The sequence below is a fragment of the Microcaecilia unicolor genome, chromosome 1, assembly GCF_901765095.1.
Source record: "Microcaecilia unicolor chromosome 1, aMicUni1.1, whole genome shotgun sequence".
Classification (NCBI taxonomy): domain Eukaryota; kingdom Metazoa; phylum Chordata; class Amphibia; order Gymnophiona; family Siphonopidae; genus Microcaecilia; species Microcaecilia unicolor.
The window spans coordinates 153092855-153114788 of record NC_044031.1 but is presented as its reverse complement, the minus strand read 5'-3'; the positions used below and the strand labels follow the sequence as shown (position 1 = coordinate 153114788).

Sequence of the window (21934 nt, the reverse complement as noted above, 5' to 3'; positions counted from 1 at the left end):
GGACAGACTGGCTAGGCCACCTGTTCTGTACTATTTTTTTTTTTAAAGCAGCTTTTACGATAAGCTAGAGCCAGTTGATTTAAACAAAAGTAGACCTTGTTCATCTGTAATGATGTCAAGTACAAAACAGTGACAAACACAGCTTAGTTTACCAGTTTTGCCATAAGAAAGAAAATAAACTAAGTGAACAAAATATATATATATATTCCCAGTGACTATAAATGGGAGACTGTACGGTTGTCTAAGAGACCTTAGAGAAATTTCTGCTCTGGACAAAAGTAAACATTTAGTTTCAGTTTCAGGCCTGCAAATGACAAAAAAAAGAAGGAGCAGAGATATTAACAGTTCATGATGGTGTCCTGTTCCCTCCTAACTGCCCTAAATTTCTTTCAAGCTATGACAGACAAATGTCTTCCATTAGTGCTTATTTTGACACGTTTCGCATACCAATCATCCAGGAAACATTCTTTTTGATTCACCACACATCTGAGAACACTACTTTCAAGATTTCCCAGTCCCAAAAACACATTCAGTTTTTCAACTAGCCTTTGAATGTGTCAGTTGGAAAGAGGCTGGAAATTACAGGCCTGTTAGTCTGACTTTGGTATTGGGAAATTAACAGGGACTCTTGCGAAAGAGAGAAAAGTGGAGCATTTCTAATCTTGAGGGTTTCAAGATCCAAGGCAGGATGGGCTTAGCAGGGGAATATAGTGTCAGATAAATCTGAATGGTTTCTTGAACTGAGAAATGAACCAGGTGTGGCCACTGCCTATGGTGCATTTTGTGTGATTTGAGGAATATGACCATGGTCCTAAAGGGCATTCACACTGAAGAAAGGTGATGAGCAGAATCTCTCAGATTGGTTCCGTGGCCAAGCTAAAATCTGTGACTCAGTAACACACATCTTGAATAGATATGTGATAATTTAAAGGAATCTTGTGGAGTGGTCAATTGTTTGGAAGCAAAGTTACAACACACAAAAAAATGTAGCATTATAAATTTTGGGCACAGAAATTCTGAAGTGATGCCTTATCAGTGTTTTACCCCAAGAAATAGTAAAGACCTTGGGGTGATCATTTTAATTTAAAGAGCTTGAAAACCACTTGTCTGTTTTTTTATGCAATTTGCATCCTGCATAAGAAATAATTCAATACCCCCAAATTGCATATGGCAAAATGCAAAGTAACCAAAAGAAAAAATTACATAAACAGCATATAAAATAAATGTAATAAAGTATAGGCAAAGTTAATTTAAATACAAATTTTGCGAAGCAAGAGAAGCCTGGGGGAAAAAAACAGGTAAGCCTAAACATTCTATATCCAATTCAAGGAAAGTTCCACATTATCTGTTCTCTAGACTCCATTCCCTCTTTAACAGAGTGCCCCCGACCCAATTTAATTCACTATTATCATTGCAATATAATTTGTACCCTGGTAAGTGTCCCCTTGGTTATCATCCTTTCACTATTTATACGTATGCTTTCACAAAGCAAGGTGCAAGTATTTATACCAGCCATAGAACCAGTGCAAATACTTGTGCCTTGATTGTAAAGTACACACATTATAAAATACTATTTATCTAAGCCTGTAAATGTGCGCTTCACCCATGTTCCTTGGTTCACATCAATCCTACAGACAAAAACACTGCAACAATAAACAAGCTGTCATCCTGTTGGTTTGGGGGGGAAAAAAAAAAAAGTTACCATATTCTCAAGTTTTGACTGGCTCATGCTCACCCTAACCTGAATTAAAAAGTAAGATTATCGAACAGAGGGATCCAAGATGGCGATCTGGAAAGACGCATGAACAGCAGCTCCTGACCCCTTACATCACAATCGCGAGTTGGAATCTTCCCTGGTTGATTATGGGGAAGAGAAAGGGTAAATCCAACTTACCGAGCTCCACAGGACGGGTGAACCCCTTTCCCTCTCGGCAGACGACGTTGGAGGAGGCGGGACTGCTGTTGCAGAGGACTCAAGCCGGCGCTTCGAGGGGCCCGATGGAATCGTCGGACCTCAGCATAGAGGGAGTGACGTTGAGTCCCCCTCCGATAACAACGCCCCAGAGACCCGGAGGGGAACAGATGGCTATGGAGAGGCAATTGGCGGGAGCGTCCGGAAGTGTAGTCCCTGCTGATAGCAGTGGAGACCCCATAGCTACCTCATCTCCGTTGGAAACACCCTCGCAAACAGGCTTGAGGCTGTTAGCGGCTTTGCCTGAGCGACAACTGAGTGAGCCCTCCGTTAGTGTCCGGGAATTAGTTAGACCATCTGTTGTTACAATGGACTCCATTTGGGAGGCAATCCAAGGACTAAACAACACACTACTACAAGTAGCAGAAACTTTGCGTGCAGATATGGGGAAGTTATCTCAGGCTCATTCAGAACTTTCCACTAAGGTAACTGAACAGATGAATAGAATCGACCATCTTGAACCTGAGGTAAATTCTATAAAGGAATCTATTTCTGCAGTTATCAAAGATAATACTATTCAAGGGAAAAAAATTGACTATATGGAAAACCAACTACGAAGGAATAATTTACGCTTTTTGAACTTTCCTAAATCTCCTTTGACTCCAGCTAAGGAAATGTTAAAAAAATACTTTACTGAAGTTCTGGGGCTTCCCTCAGAAGCTTTTCCTCCTCTTACTAGGGTGTTATACATTTCTGGAGCTCGAGTTAATAATGTACAACCTTCTTTACCTGATTTGAACCTAACTCAGATTTTGGAAAGTTCAATGGATGTTATTACAGAAAGGACAACATTGCTGGTTTCGTTTGCATTAGAATTGGACCGTAATAATATATTTAGGTTATTTTTTCGCCATATCTCCACACCTTTCCTAGGTTCAAAAATTCAAGTGTTCCCTGATCTCTCTCGAGAGACACAAAGAAAAAGAAAAGATTTTTTATTATTAAAAGCAAGGGTCCTACAATTAGGTGGAACCTTTATACTTAAATTTCCTTGTAAATGTTATATTACTTTTCAATCCACTAATTACATTTTCTTTGAGCCGGGAAAACTTTTAGAATTTATAGTGAGTAAAGAGTAGTCTGTTGTTTGTCAGGATTGAATGCTATAATTGGCTGCTCCGACTTGATTTCTTGTCTTTCCTGTTGTTAAAAATTGACCGGGGTGGGAAACCGCCTCAGCTATTTTTGTTTTAAATTTGAGTTCCTAGTTCTTGGATCATTAATGTGGACAAACATATATTTTTTCTTTACCTGATTGTCTTTTTTTCATTATTGTATATTTCTTTAAATTCCAATTTATGTATATGCATAAATGAAATGTTAAACTGAATAAACAGAATAATAAAAAAAAAAAAAAAAAAGTAAGATTATCCAGATTCACTATTGAAAACAACTTACCAAAAAGCCAAATATAATGGCGCAGTATTTCCCATGTCCAGTCCTGTAGTACCCCTTGCCAGACAGGTTTTCAGGATATCCACAATGAATATGCAACAGAGATTTGAATATATTGGAGGCAGTGTATGCAAATCAAGTTCATGCATATTCATTGTGGATATCCTGAAATCCTGACTGACAAGGGGTACTTCAGGACTGGACATGGGAAACACTATAATAGAGATCTGTTTAAAGAGAAATGCAGATTTCAAAATGATGAATACATACAGATGTGTGAAGATGTTTACATCAGGAAGCAAAGTGGCAGATATTTTAAGAACCAGTGGAAAGTGATGCAGTTATATCCTGTGTTTTCTAATATGCAACTTAGGATTGCTTATTCTAAAAAAACTTATTTTAAATTTTTGTTTAAGTCCTGCTTTGTTACTAGAGACAGCTAAGTCATGGACATTATAAATGTGGTTTCTGCAAAACATGTGACATCACTCTACAACTAAGGAATTTGTAAATCTGGCAGACCAGAGGATTTATAAGTTGCAACATTTCACTAATTGCAGAACTGACTGTGTAATTTATGCTATTAAATACCCTTTTAATAAGTTGGTATATTGGTAAAAAATATCAGAGCATTTAGGGCCCTGCTTACTAAGCCGCGCTGTTGGCGTGCTAGCGTTTTTAGATTGCGCTAAAAATTAACGCACACTAATGCTAGAGACACCCATATATTCATGTGTGTGTCTCTAACATTAGCGTGCGCTAAAAATGCTAGCACACCTTAGTAAACAGGGCCCTTAATATCAGAATGAATGAACACAGATCATGCAGCCAAAGCAGGCCAAATTTACCATTAGTGATGCATTGTAAAGAAATGAAACAGTTTGGATCAAATGTATTGGTTTTGCAGTCAACCATGTAGCAGTACATCCATGAGGAGGGGCTAAACCAAAAGGTCTCGTTATAAAATAAACCATTTTTAAAATTAAAAATTGTGCATTTAAATGGCCTGAACAAGAGTATTGAATGGGTTGTTTTTCTGTAAAAAAGATCACATTAATGCTTATGTTTACTAAGGTGCGCTGTAGACGTGTTGGGGTTTTTAACGCGTGTAAATGGTTTATGTGCATTAGCGTTTACCACGCCCATAGAAGTTTATAGGCACGTTATTGTTTAACACGCCTTAACTTTTAAAACGCTTTAGAAACGCTAACAAACCTTAGTAAACATAATCCCAAGGTTGTACATTATTTTTGTTATACAGGTATACATAGTTGATATCGAGAATCATTGATATTTACTTTTTATCTAAAAAATACAAACAAAAAAAAACACAATACTAAGAGCAAGAAGAAGAAAAAAAAATAAGCCTTCAAGTGAAACGTGTTAGTGTCCAATGAAAAGTGCACGCTTCATTTTTTGAGCGACCGGTATGGGTAGTTCTCTGCAAGCTGGCAGACAAGATATGATTAAGAAGAAAGATCAGATGTATAGACACTCATAAAACTCAATTATCAAGATAAGTGGTTTCTGCTTTTTGCATTTTGAAGTGCCTGCTAAGCTGGCTAATTACTTTTGGACAATTTTTATTGTGGAAACATACAGAAAGTTGATTAAAAATGTATTAAAGTTAAATGGGTTTTTTTTTGAAGGGTTTTTCACCTATGAAAAAGAGCACACTATCCCTAACTTAGCAACCAGTTTGGGATGTCCGAGGTCTTTTCATCCATTTTAAAATATTTCTAGATGATTAAGATTGATTTGTTGGAGTTTCTGCACTTTGTAGCAAGTATAGTTTGTGTTACCACCCATGCTCCACCTTTGTGACTGAATGTGCTATCTACAGGTGCATCCTTATAAAACAAACACACCTGCAGAAGATGGAATTCTAGTCATGTGTGTGTACTCGACACTTAACTTTAGACAGCTCCTTACAGAATTAACCCCTAAAACTTTCAAAAAAGTACATAAGTAATGTCATACTGGGAAAAGACCAAAGGTCAAATTCATAAACCACACCAAACCTGAAAAGAGCCCAATCCCAAAGAACGCTCAATACACTAGTGCTCCCAAAAGTGTCAGGCAACTGACGTTCTAAAGGATAAAAATCTTCTTACAAAGTGAGCAAAGACAGAGGTTTTTGAAAACTATTTGACTTATGCTGATCAATCCCCACCCCCACCCCCCACCCCCAGGTCATGTATGTGTATTTGTAAAATAACTGCAGGTGCAAACAAATACATGTGCACTCCTGCAAGTCTTTGTATTCATTTCACAATATTCTCCATATTCAGCAGAGCCTTTGTAAATTACCACCGGAATCGAGTACACCCCGACCTGGATATCTAAGTTCTGATCAACATTCTACGCAAAAATAGGCCTTCACATGTGTTAACTTTTGAGGAGGAAATAAAAAAGGATAATACTTAAATATTTATTATACTACGGTCCATAGGCTGTTACTATTTCACTATCTTCATCAGAAACCTGAGATGCTGACAATACTGTGGCATGAAGACATTCAGAAACAGATGCGTGTTCTAGTGCCAGCCACTTCACATGTCCATTAAGCAGTGCCCATGACTTCCAGGATTTCTAACAGCTGCCAAAAACCCACAAGAACTACACAAGAACACAGGATTACCAGTAGAATGCTCCAAATCAGACTGTTCAGAGCCGGTTCTAATCCCACTACATGTAGTATTTATTATTATTTCATTTGTTATACCGCTGTTACTAACCTAAGGACCTGCTTGGGGAATTAGAGAACTGCAGAAATCCTGTGAAACCTGTGGGGAAACTGCAGGTATGTCTTCTGTGTCCATAGGTATCCCACGGGGATTACAGAAGTTGCTGCAAGGTTCCTGAGGAAGGGTACTACAAATCTCTAGAATGTCAAAAACAAGGCTTGGAACGTACCAAGAGAAGCTATTGGAGCCCAAAATGAGGCTTGGAATACATTAAGAGGCTACTGGAGAACCGGCTCCACTGCTCCTTAAAAAAAACAACCCACACCTACACCATAAAGACTATTTTTGTTCTGCAGATACAATGCACGTGTTGCTCTAAGCTATGCCATCAAAAATGTCAATGCAAAAAGATTCATCTGAAATGGTTTGAGCCTTTAATAATAATTGAACCTGATCTAGAAATTCCCCATCTCTTTGTTTGCATTCTTAGTGCTGGAAGTACTGGCAGGTACGAGTGGGGATGAAATGGATCTGAGCAGGTATGGAATAGATTCCAGTGGGGATGCGTGAAATTTCTGTTCCCAAGTAACTCTGGTGCAGGGGTTTTCACCCCAATCCTTAGGGACTATCAGGCTACTCAGGTTTTTCAGGATATCCACGGGCTTACAATCTAATCAAGACAAACAGGGGACTAGGGAATAAGTACGGTGGGAATGATTAAAACAGACATGGGTACTGAACAAGTGAATAGGAGATAGGAGTGAAAAGCAGCTTCAAAAAGGTGGGCTTTTAGCCTAGATTTCAATACGGCTAGAGATGGAGCTTGATGTAGTGACTCAGAAGTCTATTCCAGCCATATGATGCAGCAAGATAAAAGGAACAAAGTCTAGATTTGGAAGTGGAGAAGGTACAGATAAGATTTACCTGACGAACAGAATTGTAGGGGAGGAGTGTAGGGAGAGAAGAATGAAGCGTTACTGAGAAGCTGCAGTGTGAATGCACTTGTAAGTCAATAAGAGGAGTCTGAACTGTATGTGAAAAGATGGGGAGCCAATGAAGCGACTTGAAGAGGGCTAACGTGAGCGTAGAGACACTGGCAGAACACAAATCATGCAGCAGAATTTTTAACAGATTGAAGGGGAGAGAGATGGCTTAGTGGGAGACCAGTGAGAAGCAAGCTGCCGTAATGAGTGTTGATAACAGTTTTGGTAGTTTACTCAGAAAGGAAGGGATGAATTTTGGTGATATTCTAGAGAAAGAAATTTTAGCAGTCTGTTGGATCTGTGCAGAGAAAGAGAGGAGTCAAAGATGACTAAGGTTATGAGCTGATGAGACGGGGAAAATGCATTATCCACAGAAACAGAGAATCGGGGGGGGGGGGGGAAGGGGGGAAGAGGAGAGATGGGTTTAGGGGAAATTTTCATATTGCGGTGAGACATCCAAGCAGCAATGTCAGACATGCAGGCTGGCCGAGACTTAGGTCTAGATTCCTGCTGTAATCTCTGATGTGGAGAGGTATCAGCATAAAGATGATACTGAAAACCATGGGAGGAGATCACAGCACCAAGGGAATAAGTATAGACAGAGAAAAGAGGTTCCAAGATAGATCCCTGAGGTATTGATAGTGGGATAATAGTGGAGTAGGATCCAGACCATACACTAAAAGTGCAACTGGAGAGAAGTTGAAAACCAAGACAGAACAGAGCCTTGAAATCCAAGTGAGGACAGCATTTCAAAGAGTATGGTGATCAGTGTCAAAAGCAGCAGATAGATCAAAAAGAATGGCGGATAGAACAGGGGGCCTTTGGATCTCACTAGGAGCATGTCACTGGCGATAGAAGGGATGACAGTAAGAGAGAGAGTGCCGAGTAGATGGGTGGGAATAGAATCCGAGAGACAGGTAGCGAGTTTGGAAGAGTAAAGAAAATGAGCAGTTCCCTCTTCGGTGATTTCAGAAAAGGAAGAAAAGGAAGAAAAGGTTGCAGGAGTTGAAGGAAAACTGAGAGAATGGAGTGGGGAAGGAGGGGTGGAGGTGATTTGGTTGAAAACCAATTATTCAGATTAATCGGTAGAATGATACAGCTGATATTGTCCCTGAAGCAGCAGTGTGTTTACTGCAAAACGCTGGCCTTTACTGAACCTCTGCACTTTTGTGTGGACGCTATCTCTCGCTCCTGTGAACACTTCAATAGTGGGTTTTTTTTACCTCCGTGCTTCTTTGCGCAAACTAGATTTCAAATAAATTGGGGGGGGGGGGGCTCTGCACAGTATACATAAGTACATAAGTACATAAGTAATGCCATACTGGGAAAAGACCAAGGGTCCATCGAGCCCAGCATCCTGTCCACGACAGCGGCCAATCCAGGCCAAGGGCACCTGGCAAGCTTCCCAAACGTACAAACATTCTATACATGTTATTCCTGGAATTTTGGATTTTTCCAAGTCCGTTTAGTAGCGGTTTATGGACTTGTCCTTTAGGAAACCGTCCAACCCCTTTTTAAACTCTGCTAAGCTAACCGCCTTCACCACTTTCTCCGGCAACGAATTCCAGAGTTTAATTACACGTTGGGTGAAGAAATATTTTCTCCAATTTGTTTTAAATTTACTACACTGTAGTTTCATCGCATGCCCCCTAGTCCTAGTATTTTTGGAAAGCGTGAACAGACGCTTCATATCCACCTGTTCCACTCCACTCATTATTTTATATACCTCTATCATGTCTCCCCTCAGCCGTCTCTTCTCCAAGCTGTATAGCCCTAGCCTCCTTAGTCTTTCTTCATAGGGAAGTCGTCCCATCCCCGCTATCATTTTAGTCGCCCTTCGCTGCACCTTTTCCAATTCTACTATATCTTTCTTGAGATGCGGCGACCAGAATTGAACATAATACTCAAGGTGCGGTCGCACCATGGAGCGATACAACGGCATTATAACATCCTCACACCTGTTTTCCATACCTTTCCTAATAATACCCAACATTCTATTTGCTTTCTTAGCCGCAGCAGCACACTGAGCAGAAGGTTTCAGTGTGTTATCGACGACGACACCCAGATCCCTTTCTTGGTCCGTAACTCCTAACGTGGAACCTTGCATGACGTAGCTATAATTCGGGTTCTTTTTTCCCACATGCATCACCTTGCACTTGCTCACATTAAACGTCATCTGCCATTTAGCCGCCCAGTCTCCCAGTCTCGTAAGGTCCTCTTGTAATTTTTCACAATCCTGTCGCGATTTAACGACTTTGAATAACTTTGTATCATCAGCAAATTTAATTACCTCGCTAGTTACTCCCATCTCTAAATCATTTATAAATATATTAAAAAGCAGCGGTCCTAGCACAGACCCCTGAGGAACCCCACTAACTACCCTTCTCCATTGTGAATACTGCCCATTAACCCCACTCTCTGTTTCCTATCCTTCAACCAGTTTTTAATCCACAATAGGACATTTCCTCCTATCCCATGACCCTCCAATTTCCTCTGTAGCCTTTCATGAGGTACCTTGTCAAACGCCTTTTGAAAATCCAGATACACAATATCAACCGACTCCCCTTTGTCCACATGTTTGTTCACTCCTTCAAAGAATTGAAGTAAATTGGTCAGGCAAGATTTCCCCACACAAAGCCATGCTGACTTGGTCTCAGTAATCCATGTCCTCGGATGTGCTCTGTAATTTTGTTTTTAATAATAGCCTCTACCATTTTCCCAGGCACCGACGTCAGACTCACCGGTCTATAATTTCCCGGATCTCCCCTGGAGCCTTTTTTAAAAATGGGCGTTACATTGGCCACCCTCCAATCTTCCGGTACCACGCTCGATTTTAAGGATAAGTTGTATATCACTAGCAGTAGCTCCGCAAGCTCGTTTTTCAGTTCTATCAGTACTCTAGGATGAATACCATCTGGTCCAGGAGATTTGCTACTCTTCAGTTTGCCGAACTGCCCCACTAGCAGCAATGCATGCCAACATATATCTTGCCAGTGAAAAGAGTCACAATTTCTTTGAAACAATTGCATTGCTTTTGACATTTTATAATTGCAGACTAGTGGCTTTTAAGATGCTACCTATATCACTAAACTGGAACAAGGATGTGAATAGACAAATACAGATTTAATCAACTCAGCAACCAAGTCTAATCCTAGTATAATCAAATTATAAACCCAGACTCAAGTGGCAATCTTTACCAGATTAGGTTCACAATAAAATTCCCCAATTAACTTGTTCCATAACTCACCCTGGTCATCAAAATTTTCTATGTACCCACTGCCTAGAAAGAGTTGCCAACAAATGATCCTGACTGGACTATAAATAAATTTATTTATGCTCCACAAACCTCAAGTAGATCCTCAGCAGATTACAACAACAAGGGGGGGGGGGGGGGGGGAATAAAACAAATACACACCTAGTCAAGCTATACTATGAGGTAGTATCATAGAAAGGGAGCAGGCTGCCAGGCAAAACAAAGTAACTTAAATGCTATAACCAACTATTTGGATTTTATAACAACACTGGGAGCCACCTTGTACTGCCTGTCACCACACATACCACAGTAGCTGATTTACCAGATGCATCCAGCAAGCAAGGTGACTCTGGGCAAGTCACTTAACACTCCATTGTCCAGGTACAAAATAAGTACCTGTATTTACACAGTAGCATAGTAGATGACGGCGGATAAAGACCTGTTTGTTCCATCCAGTCTGCCCAACAAGATAAATTCAATACATATTGTATGTGATACTTCATATGTATATCTGGTCTTGATTTGTCCTTGCCATTTTCAGGGCATAGACTGTAAAGTCTGTACAGCATGGTCCTTGTTCTAAAATTTCTGAAGTTAATGTGGAAGGCACTGAAAAGCTCCACTCCAGCCCATCCAAATCTATTCAGCCACGATCGGGGTACAGATTGTAGAAGTCTATGTAATATGTAAACCAGTTTGACTGTAAGCGCAGAATATCAAGTCCCATCCCCTTTCCTTTTCAGAAAGCCAAATCGACTATCTAGTTTACCGAGACAGTGGCCATAAACTGAGGAACAATGAAGGTCAAAAGGGAGGAGGATCTGAAAATAATTTGCATATAAGTAAAATGAGGTATCCAGGGCTAGAGGTGTGAGAAAAAGACTGAAAAGAATTGGACCTAGGACCAAGCCTTGAGGAACACCAGAGACAAGTGATTTCGGAGAAGATCAAGTATTCTGACTAATCCGGTCTTTTATCGTTCCATGGCATAATAGAATAGAGGGGTACAATCTTTTTTGTTGTTAAACTGTTTTGCATTCCTGTTTTATGGCAATGGTACAACTAACAAGCCCTTTTACTAAAGTGCAGTAAAGTATTGCACTTGGCACTTACAATATGGTAAATGTATCGACTGTGTGGTGTTGGGGGCATTCCCAGCCATAATCCAATATAGATACCACACAGGAAAAAAAAAAAAAAGAACCACCTTACTATGCGGTAAACAGCACAGATACACTTACTGCCTCCTTGGCTGGAAGTGGTAAGCGCATCCACACAATCTGCACCAGTAACAATAAGGGTCAGCTGAAGTTTAGGTGCTAGGACTATGGGCATTAAGGGCTAGATCCTGTATATGTCACGTGAAAAATCAGCGTGGAAAAAAATGACTCCTAGGCGTATTTTCTTAAGTATGACAATTTTATAGAATAGACAAATTTCCAGGTGGTATATAAAATACGCCGAGCGGATCACCAAGCGACCTAAATTTGGCCGTGTTCATTTAGGTCACATTTTACTTGGTGTAAACGTCTAAATTAGGAGCAGATAATACATACAGATTTTAGAAACATCCACACTCCCTTTTTAACTATGCGACTTAGAATTTAGGAGCGCCATGTTATAGAATACACTTAGCGAGTTGTGCGCATAAATCTCAATGCCAATTAATTCGATGTTAACAAGCAATTAGCACTAACTACACTGATTAGATAGTTAACCAATAAGTTCTGCATATTGTTATAGAATAAGCTTCAATTTCTGTGCAGATTTTCAGGCACTGGATATAGAATCCAGGGGTAAGCGTGAATTCTATATTGGAAATTTCTCACATAAGTCGACATTTACACGCCAAGATTCAGGCACAGCTGCTTACATCATGTCAATGGCTAGTGTAAATGTCTGTGACACATGTAACCAACATGATTCTAGAAGCTGAAAAATCGGCGCCAAAAATATTTCTGCTTAGGTGTATTCTATCAAGGAGGTTAGACTGAAAACAGAAGACGGTATGAGGCTATCAAGTCCATTATATGGGTTGAAGCAGTAGGCGGAGTTTGCTACCACACTGGTTCACCCAAAACAATAGCAAACACTTTTGAAAACAATAGTAAAAGATTATTAGGAATAAGGGACTGCCAATGCTTGGTCCATCTGTAAAAAGTCAAAAGCTATTCCAGTTGAATAGGCAGTGCCTTAAAAGATGGAGGACAAAAGATTTTTTTTTTTAGACTTATTTGACAGCATTTTAATTTATTTGGAAGTTTCCCATACGTAAATATAAATATCATGAAATCAAAACTGAATACCACTAAAACAGCTTCAAAAATCATTGTAGCAGGTGGAAAAACCACTAATACATGCTGTATTTTGTGCTCATTTTTCTACACTGTTCTATAAAATACAGTAATATATGGCAAAATTTCAGTGAGGATATCCTGTTTACTGATGGGTTCATCTTAACTACTGCTGTGATCTGCCTTAGGAAGCCTGGTATTATAAAGATTGGAAGTAAAATTAAACAATTCTTTCATTGGGGTACATGGAATCACATCTTCATCTCATCTCTTTTGTATAAATGGATTATTCCATTTTGAGCATGTTTCAGGGACAAGTGGTTTTCATAAGTCAAAATAATAAAAAATAAACATTTCCTTTCATGCAGATCTCTCATTTGTTTAAACATAACTAAGTCCACTGATTTTCTTATATTTTGTCCTTGGGATAACTTATACTCTGCCAAAACTGGAAATACGGTGAGAAAGAATAATAGAATTCAGTAACATCCAAAACTTATTAACGTTATAATTGTGTTCACATTTGGGTAATAACTGAGAACATGCTGTTGAAAAATGACTTGAAGAAATACATATCACAGAACTGGAAAATGTTAGCTCATTTAGACCAACTCTGGACTTCTGCATGAAGGTAGCTCTGTCCTCATTATTGAATCTCTCTCTTTTAAATAGTAGTAGTAATTAAGTGCATTTTCATAATACCACTGCATTCCACAAAACAAAAAGAGCAAGTTCCCACAAACCATCTTTCTCTTTTGATCCAGGTGCAGGAAAAAAAAGATTTTAAATGCTCCCAAGTTTCAACCTAATTCATGTTTAACATGGGATATAAATGTCTTAAATAAGTAAATAAATAAATAGAAACTCTGATTGTTGAACGCCTGATTCTCATAATATGATTTCTATTTTAGTGGCCTTTTACCAGGAGAAAAAAAATCTCTGCATGAATATAACACATGCTAGGGTGTCCCTATAACCAGTCCCTCCGAATGACACACTGATTACGATTTATAACAAATTACTACTCTACCTATGAAAAGTTATTTCATTATTATACTTCCTCTGTGTACATCCATATGCTGAACAAGCTGGCATGTTTGAAAATATATGTGAGATTAAATAAAAATGCTACCAACAATAAAAAACAACATGGATGCAGCAGCTCATAAGTTTGCTTGCTATGTTTTGAGTGTATGCAGAATGACGGCAGTGCGGGGAAGGGGAAATTTGGAATAACTAAGTAGCTTCAACTTTCTGAAGTCATGCCATCTCCTGTTCTCAATCAAATCTCCTTGTATTCTACAAACCATGCCTACATTTAGGCATAGTTTATAAAATATGCCTAGCGGCCGTGTCTGCACTGAACTCTAAGTGCATCCATTTATGCCAGTAAAACTTGGTGAAACTACCGATACATAAGTGCAGGTATATTCTATAATCCTGCGCACCATTTTACAGAATACACTTAGAAAGCTGTATGCGTAGATTCTAATTAATGGGAAAGAGGAAGGGAAATGGGACTTGATATACTGCCTTTCTGAGGTTTTTGCAACTACATTCAAAGCGGTTTACATATATTTAGGTACTTATTTTGTACCAGGGGCAATGGAGGGTTAAGTGATTTGCCCAGAGTCACAAGCAGCTGCAGTGGGAATTGAACTCAGTTCCCCAGGATCAAAGTCCACTGCACTAACCATTAGGCTACTCCTCCACTCCTGCCAATAAGTATCAATAATTGCTTGTTAGGTGACAATTATCACGCCAATTGGCTTGATAAGTAATTAAATAGCGCACGCAAATCCAGAATATGATCGGATTTGTGCGCACAATTTCAGTCGAGCTATGTAGAATTCGGGGGTTAGTGTGCAAATAGCATGCCCTGACCAAGCCCCTCCTGTGTACACACTCTCCTTGCAGTTGCACGATATAGATTTTGAGCATTATGTTTATAGAATAGCAACTAACTGCAGTTACGCATGTAACTGCCAAATTAGTGCTAATTAGCACCTAATTTATTATTAGCATTTGTACAGCGCTACCAGACGCATGCAGCGCTGAACACCTGATACAAAGAGACAGTCCCTGCTCAAAAGAGCTTACAATCTAAATAATACAGACAGACAAGACAGTTACTGGTGAGGGAAGTAATGGGTGAGAAGGGAGGAAGGGACAAGGGGAGGACAATTGTGGCTAGGAGCCAAAAGCAGCAGTGAAAAGGTGGGTTTTCAGCATAGATTTGAAAACAGGTAGAGATAGAGCTAGACGTATAGGTCCAGGAAGTCTATTCCAGGCATAAGGTGCCGCGAGAGAAAAGGAGCGAACCCTGGAGTTAGCAGTGGAGGAGAAGGAGGATGACAAGAGAGACTTGTCCAGTGAGCGGAGTTCACGGGGAGTGATGTAGGGAGAGACGAGAGCGGAGAGGTAGTGGGGGGCTGCAGAGTGGATGCATTTAAAGGTCAGTACGAGAAGTTTAAACTGAATGCGGAAGCGGACAGGGAGCCAGTGAAGTGACTTGAGGAGCGGGCAAGTGTGGGTATAACGATTCTGGCGGAAAACAAGTCGTGCCGCAGAATTTTGGAGAGATTGGAGAGGAGAGAGATGGCTGAGCGGAAGACCACTGAGAAGTAAATTGCAATAGTCCAAGCGAGAGGCGACAAGGGTGTGGATAAGGATTCTGGCAGCGTATTCAGAAAGGAAGGGGCGAATTTTGCTAATATTGTAGATAAAGAAGCGACAGGTTTTGGCGATCTGTTGAATATGGGCAGAGAAAGAGAGAGAGGAATCAAAGATGACTCCAAAGTTAAGAGCCGAGGAGACAGGGAGGATGTGAGAGCCATTAACAGAGATAGAGAAAGGGGGAAGAGGGAAAAATTATAAGTTCCGTTTTAGTCATGTTGAGCTTTAGATGGCGTTGAGACATCCAAGCAGCAATGTCAGTCAAGCAGGCTGAGATTTTGTCCTGGATCGAGATTGAGATTTCAGGGGTGGAGATGTAGCTCTGAGAGTCATCAGCGTAAAGATGGTACTGGAAGCCATGGGATGAAATCAGGGTACCAAGGGAAGACGTATAGATGGAGAAGAGGAGGGGTCTAAGGACAGAACCCTGAGGCACACCAACAGAAAGCAGGATGGAAGTTGAAGAGGATCCACCAGAGTAAACACTGAAAGAACAAAGCGAGAGGTAAGAGGAGAACCAGGAAAGAACAGGGCCCTGGAATCCAAGCAAGGACAGCATGTCCAGAAGTATAGTGTGGTCAATTAAGCAAGCAGCTGTCACTATCCCATAATCTATGAATGCAATTTTGCAAGCTAAATGTACACAACCATTTCCTGTCCATTTCCCACCCCAGAACAGGCTTGTCCAGTCAGCACAAAGTAGCGCTTGCTGTCATGCCAACTAACTTACATGTTAACTGATACTGATTAACACATTTCAGTAAAGGGCCCCTAAGTTTATCAAAGGCTACTCACTAAAGCCAGGAAAATGTAGCCTTCTACCTTTTTAAGGGGGTCATTTTATTAAGGCACTGTAATGAATTCAGCATGCGCTAAATACCATGCAGACATTAGGACTCTAATCGGCTGTGTGGCTTTGTACACCTTAGTAAAGGGACCTCTAAAACTCTAAGATAAAGCCGCATTCCTTTACTTAGGAATTTTTTTTAATTAATTTTTGTTACAGAGAATAACAAACAGCAATTGTAATACATTACAATGTAATGAAATGTAAAGTTTAGATTCAATATTGGGAGCATAGAGAAGACGAAGAAAAAGAGGGGGACGAGAGAATTTTACTTAAATACAAAATTGTATGTATTCTAATAGAGTCAACCTCCACACAATAAAATCATAAGATAGCATGTAACCTGTAAATTTCAAATTTCTGTAGAGCCAGTCAGTATTATGGCAATTCATTTGATAATTGCTGACTAGACATAGTAGAAAATCTTATCACTAAAGAATACCACTGCATAAGCAGTAAACAATTTGAAAGATTAAGCTACTAACATCACCACTCTACCTGTAAGAAAAGGCTCTATTATGCCAGTTAGCAAATGCCTGTCTTGGACAAAGTGCTAACGCTATAATATCCAATAAAACTAAAGTCCTATTGGTATGCCACTTAACAGCAATAACTGTCAATGCTTACTACTTTACTGGTTCTAGAAAACTAAAAATCATTTTTTTAAATTTTAATAATTACAGGCGCACCATACAAAAAATAATTTTTCAAAGGTGTGTCTGGCTCTGGCCCATTAAATCTGCAGCAAAAATATATCAAGAGAAAAAAATATGATAATTCTCAAAGGTTTAGAGCAGTGGTCTTCATTAATTTTTAAGTCGGAACCAGTTTGATTTCAAATGACCTCCCTCTTGAATTACTATGGGTTAGGAAACTACCGGGGAAAAAAATGTACTCATATGACGATATGGCGTGTAACTTGTGAACATGACATTTGAGAGCTTCAGGATCAGTAAAGGTTCAGGAAAACAAGCACAGGCAGGCCTCATCCATATTAATCCCTTTGGAACAAAAAACAAATTACAGAAACCAGCAAGATTAAATCATTACTGGCGAGCTGAGATCATAAATGACAATAAACCAAAAAAGAAAAAAATCCAGAGGGTAAGCACGTGAAAATCAGGTCAACAAGTGCACAGGCAGGCAGGCTGGATAATCGAAGACGTGATTTGTCTTCCAACAGGGCTCCGAAGTCGGTGCCAGATGCTGCACCTACCAGGAATAATTGCGATCATCGGTAGACAAAGAAAAGAAAGAAATGAGTGGCGAGAAAGGGAAATGCCACTGTTTGACCCTTGAACACTAATCCATACCCAGAACCGAATTTCATCCACTATCCCAGCACCCAGTAAAAAACACCCCCTTCCCCCGACTAAACCGAGCACTGGTGGCAGAAGCGACTCCCCCCGACTACTTACAATATACAGGAGGTTGAGCGCGCAGAGCGAGTTCTTGGAGCAGGTGAAGCCACCGCACACCATGGTGCTGGCTGGCGGTCCGTGGCGTGGACTAAAGATAAAAGGCGCAGGCTGGAGAGAGCCGCGGAGTACGGAAGCAAAACGTACAGGACAGCGCAGTCGCCTTCCCACTGCTTGGAACTGTCTGCAACAGCCGCAGCACCGGATCGCATCCTGCACCCCTCCTCCCCCGCCCGCTCATTGGCCTCCGCCCGCCCCAGGAAGGTAATATGCAAATCGATGCGCAGGGCTCGCCGGGAGAAGCGAAGTGGCGTTTGTCGGGTGACATCACTGTCCCTTCCCACTTCCCGAACTAGAGTTATTACAGGTGAGGCAAATTCGCCTGTGCAATTTACTGTGCTCCCCTCCCCCTTCTGCTTATTGGCTTCCGCCCTTACACAAAGATAAATATGCAAATCTACGTTCAGGACTCGCTGGGAGGAGCGAAGCGGTGTCTGTAGGGCAATGTACACCCCCCCCCCCCCCCCCCGCGAAACCTCCCGAACTAGTTACAGGTGAGGCAAAGGCCTGAGGGTAGCAATCACTGCTTAGGTCAAGGATTCTCGATCCTGTCCCGGGGGGGGGGGGGTCAGTCAGTCAGGTTTTCAGAATTCGGCAATGACTGTGCATGATATAGATTTGCATACTAAGGGCCACTGTATCCAGTTGGTTTTTTTCAAGATTTCCACAATGAATATGCATGAGATTGATTTACAGTAATCTGCAGCTCATTGAAAAATGTCACCCATGGTTTTAGTGCCCAAGCACTGATTGGCTCAGGCACTGACAGGAAGGCTGGCATTTAAAAAAAAAAAAAATCACTAGCAATCTGCATCTGCAAATCTCAATCTGGCCGACCTAACCTGTCAACCTTTCCCCACCCCCACTTACTTAAAATAAGCATGTCCCTGGTTTCTAGTTAACACACACATCCACACCGCACTCCTGACCCCCCCCCCCCTTCCCCCAACTTAAAATAAACATGTTCCTGATGTAAGGTTACCAGAATTTTGGTTTGCAAATCTGGTACACCCAAACAGGGTCAGGTGGTGCAGAATCGGGTAGGGTTAGGTGGGGAGGGGTGGAGCCTTTACATTCCAATTTTCCACTATAAAAATTATAGTCTAGTAAAACAAATATTTTATTCCTTTTATATCTTAAAAGAACTTTCTTTAAGTTGCTTAACACAAAATATTTAGGGTCCAGTATCAAAGTCATCCTGAGTGACATGTCCCACATAAAAGAGAATTAAATATTTGATGAAAAATCCAAACCAGCTGACAAAATCCACCTGTTCAACATGTAACTTTATGTGAGACATTATATGCAGGTTCTGAATTTTTGAACTGGGTCAGTTATGGGCATCTTGGCATTTACTACCAGCTGATTTCTACTGTGAGCTAGAAGAGTGTGGTAGCCGTGTTAGTCCACTCTTAAGGTTAGCAATAGAAATCAAACAAAATAAAACATGGAAAAGAAAATAAGATGATACCTTTTTTATTGGACATAACTTAATACATTTCTTGATTAGCTTTCGAAGGTTGCCCTTCTTCATCAGATCGGAAATAAGCAAATGTGCTAGCTGACAGTGTATATAAGTGAAAACATTCAAGCATTACTATGACAGTCTGACAGTCAAGCAACTACCACCTAACACCCTTCTGGTCACGATGGATGTAGAATCACTATACAGCAACATTCCACATGCGGATGGCATAGCTGCATGTGGAAGACTCCTAAAAAAATCCACACTGGACCATCAATACTCACCAGAAACTATTACAAAATTAATCAAATTCATTTTAACTCACAACTACTTCCGCTTTAACAATGATATCTATCCACAAATAATGGGCACTGCGATGGGCACCAGGACAGCACCCCAATATGCCAACCTTTTTATGGCTGAGCTGGAAGAGACATTTCTGAATACACACCAGACCAAACCTCTAAAATACTACCGGTACATCGATGACATTTTTATGATTTGGACAGAGGGTGAAGAAACTCTGAAACAATTTTATTCTTCCTTCAATACATACCATCCTACAATCAGATTCAAAATTGACTACTCCCCAGAAAAAGTCAATTTTTTGGACACAACGGTCTCAATCAGTGATGGCTGTATACAAACATCTATATACAAGAAACCCACAGACAGATGCAGCTACCTCCACAACTCCAGCTTTCATCCTTCACATACAAAAAGATCCATCATTTACAGCCAAGCCACAAGATACCACCGTATCTGCTCTGACCCAGGGGACAGAGACAGACACCTTAAAAGCCTGACTGCATCCTTCAAACAGAAAGGCTACAACCCCCAAATAATCTCCAAGGATATTGCCTCCTCCCTCAAAACACCCAGGGAGAATCTGCTACAGTACAAGGAGAAAAAAGCCACAAACAGAATCCCCCTTGTAGTGACATACAATCCAGAGCTGGAAAAACTGAGGAAAATCATAAGAGATCTACAACCTATACTCCAGGAGGATGAATTACTGAAAGAGATATTCCCATCCCCACCAGTACTGGCCTTCCGACAGCCACCCAACTTAAAACACAAGCTAATCAGAAGTAAACTTCCTTCACAGACTGAAAAGGAACAGAAGGGCACACTTCCCTGTAATTTATCCAGTTGCAAACTATGCCAAAACATTTCACAGGACCCCACAGTCATCCACAAAGGAAAGATATTCAACATAAAGGAATCTTTCACTTGCTCTTCCAATGTGGTATATATCATTCAGTGTAAAAAATGTAACAAAGGATGCTATATTGGAGAAACAGGCCAGATGCTTAAGACAAGATTCAATTTACATAGACATCACATGAACAATACTGGTGCCAGTTGGGCTCCCACCCCTGTTGGTCAGCATTTTACAGGACCAGGACACTGTACCAGTGACTTCACAGTGAGAATCCTGAAAGGTAACTTTAAAACCATACAAGAACGTAAGACCTTTGAAGTCAGAATGATGGAATATTTTAACACCCAACAGAAAGGACTTAACAAGGATCTGGGGTTCCTAGCCCATTATAAACCATAAAGCTGTATATCTCTGTTGATCACCCCACCCCTCACCTATCCACACCCATCCTGTTAAAATATCAATGATATGCTTTGATGTCCCCATGCATACCTCCTACCCACCCCCATCCTCCCACCCTGTCAGACTGTCATGGTAATGCTTGAATGTTTTCACTTATATACACTGTCAGCTAGCACATTTGCTTATTTCCGATCTGACGAAGGACAACCTTCGAAAGCTAATCAAGAAATGTATTAAGTTATGTCTAATAAAAAAGGTATCATCTTATTTTCTTTTCCATGTTTTATTTTGTTTGATTTCTATTGATAACCTACTGCGAGCTAAAAACGCTACCAGGGCTTAGTAAAAGACCCCCTAAGTTTCATAGGGTTCTAAACATCTTAGTAGTAATTGCCACTGTTTGTTGTTCCAAAGATAAATATTTGTCAGTTATCTTTTGGACAATAAAAATATCCAGCCTTTGCTATCTCTGGCTTGGTTTTCTTATTCAGCATCTCTCTCCTCACTCTGGGCTAATCTGTTCCTTTGGTTTTTCTCTCTGGTGTGTTCCTCTGTTATCTAATCTAATCAGAATTTGCTATACTGCTAAATTTCCATAAGGGCTTGAAACAGTTTACAATAAAATATAATCTACATTAAAATCACAGTTTAGTTAAAGGTAATTACAAACAATAAACAAATAATGTCTAACCAGTATATAGTAATAGTCAATCAAATTTAGAAGATAGATATTTAGGACCCTGTTTACTAAGGTGAACTAGCGTTTTTAGCACACGTTAAATTAGCGCACGCTAAACGCTAGAGTTGCCCATATGTTTCTATGGACGACTTTAGCATTTAGTGTGTGCTAATCATTAGCATGAGCTAAAAACGCTAGCACGCCCTTAGCACTGCTTAGTAAAGAGGGCCCTTAGTAAACAAAAAGGTCTTAAGACTTTTCCGAAAAGACATATATAAATGATTGGTTCTTATTTCAACTGGAAGAGATCTCCAATAATTTGCTGCCTGATATGAATAGGATCTTTCATGGTGTTTCTTAGAAACAAGATGATAAACTGAAGGAAAAATACGAGTATTGCTATTTTTTTAATTTTAAAGTTAAATGGGTAGAAGAACGCTAAAGTAAGTCATACAGTATGACAAAGGTCAGGCCATGTAATGATTTAAAGACTAGACAGGATACTTTGAAAGTAATCTGTCATGTTCCCTACCTCAACGCAAGAGGTGTCCTCGGGCTGCGCAGGGTCCCGTTGACACGCACACTTGACTGGCACAGCCCTGAGTCATGTGTGTGTAGTTCTTCTCTGGCTGCAGGCT

The 21934-nt window shown here is 40.3% G+C and overlaps 1 protein-coding gene across 1 annotated transcript in view; it reads right to left on the bottom strand.

The window, feature by feature from the left end:
* Positions 1–17744, bottom strand: part of TSPAN13 (tetraspanin 13) — a 70800-nt gene extending 53056 nt beyond the window's left edge. Inside the window, exon 1 of the mRNA XM_030201372.1 lies at positions 17526–17744. Coding sequence (XP_030057232.1) covers positions 17526–17588 — 63 coding nt within the window. The 5' untranslated portion in view covers positions 17589–17744. The remainder of the gene's footprint in view (positions 1–17525) is intronic.
* Positions 17745–21934: the final 4190 nt, after the last annotated feature.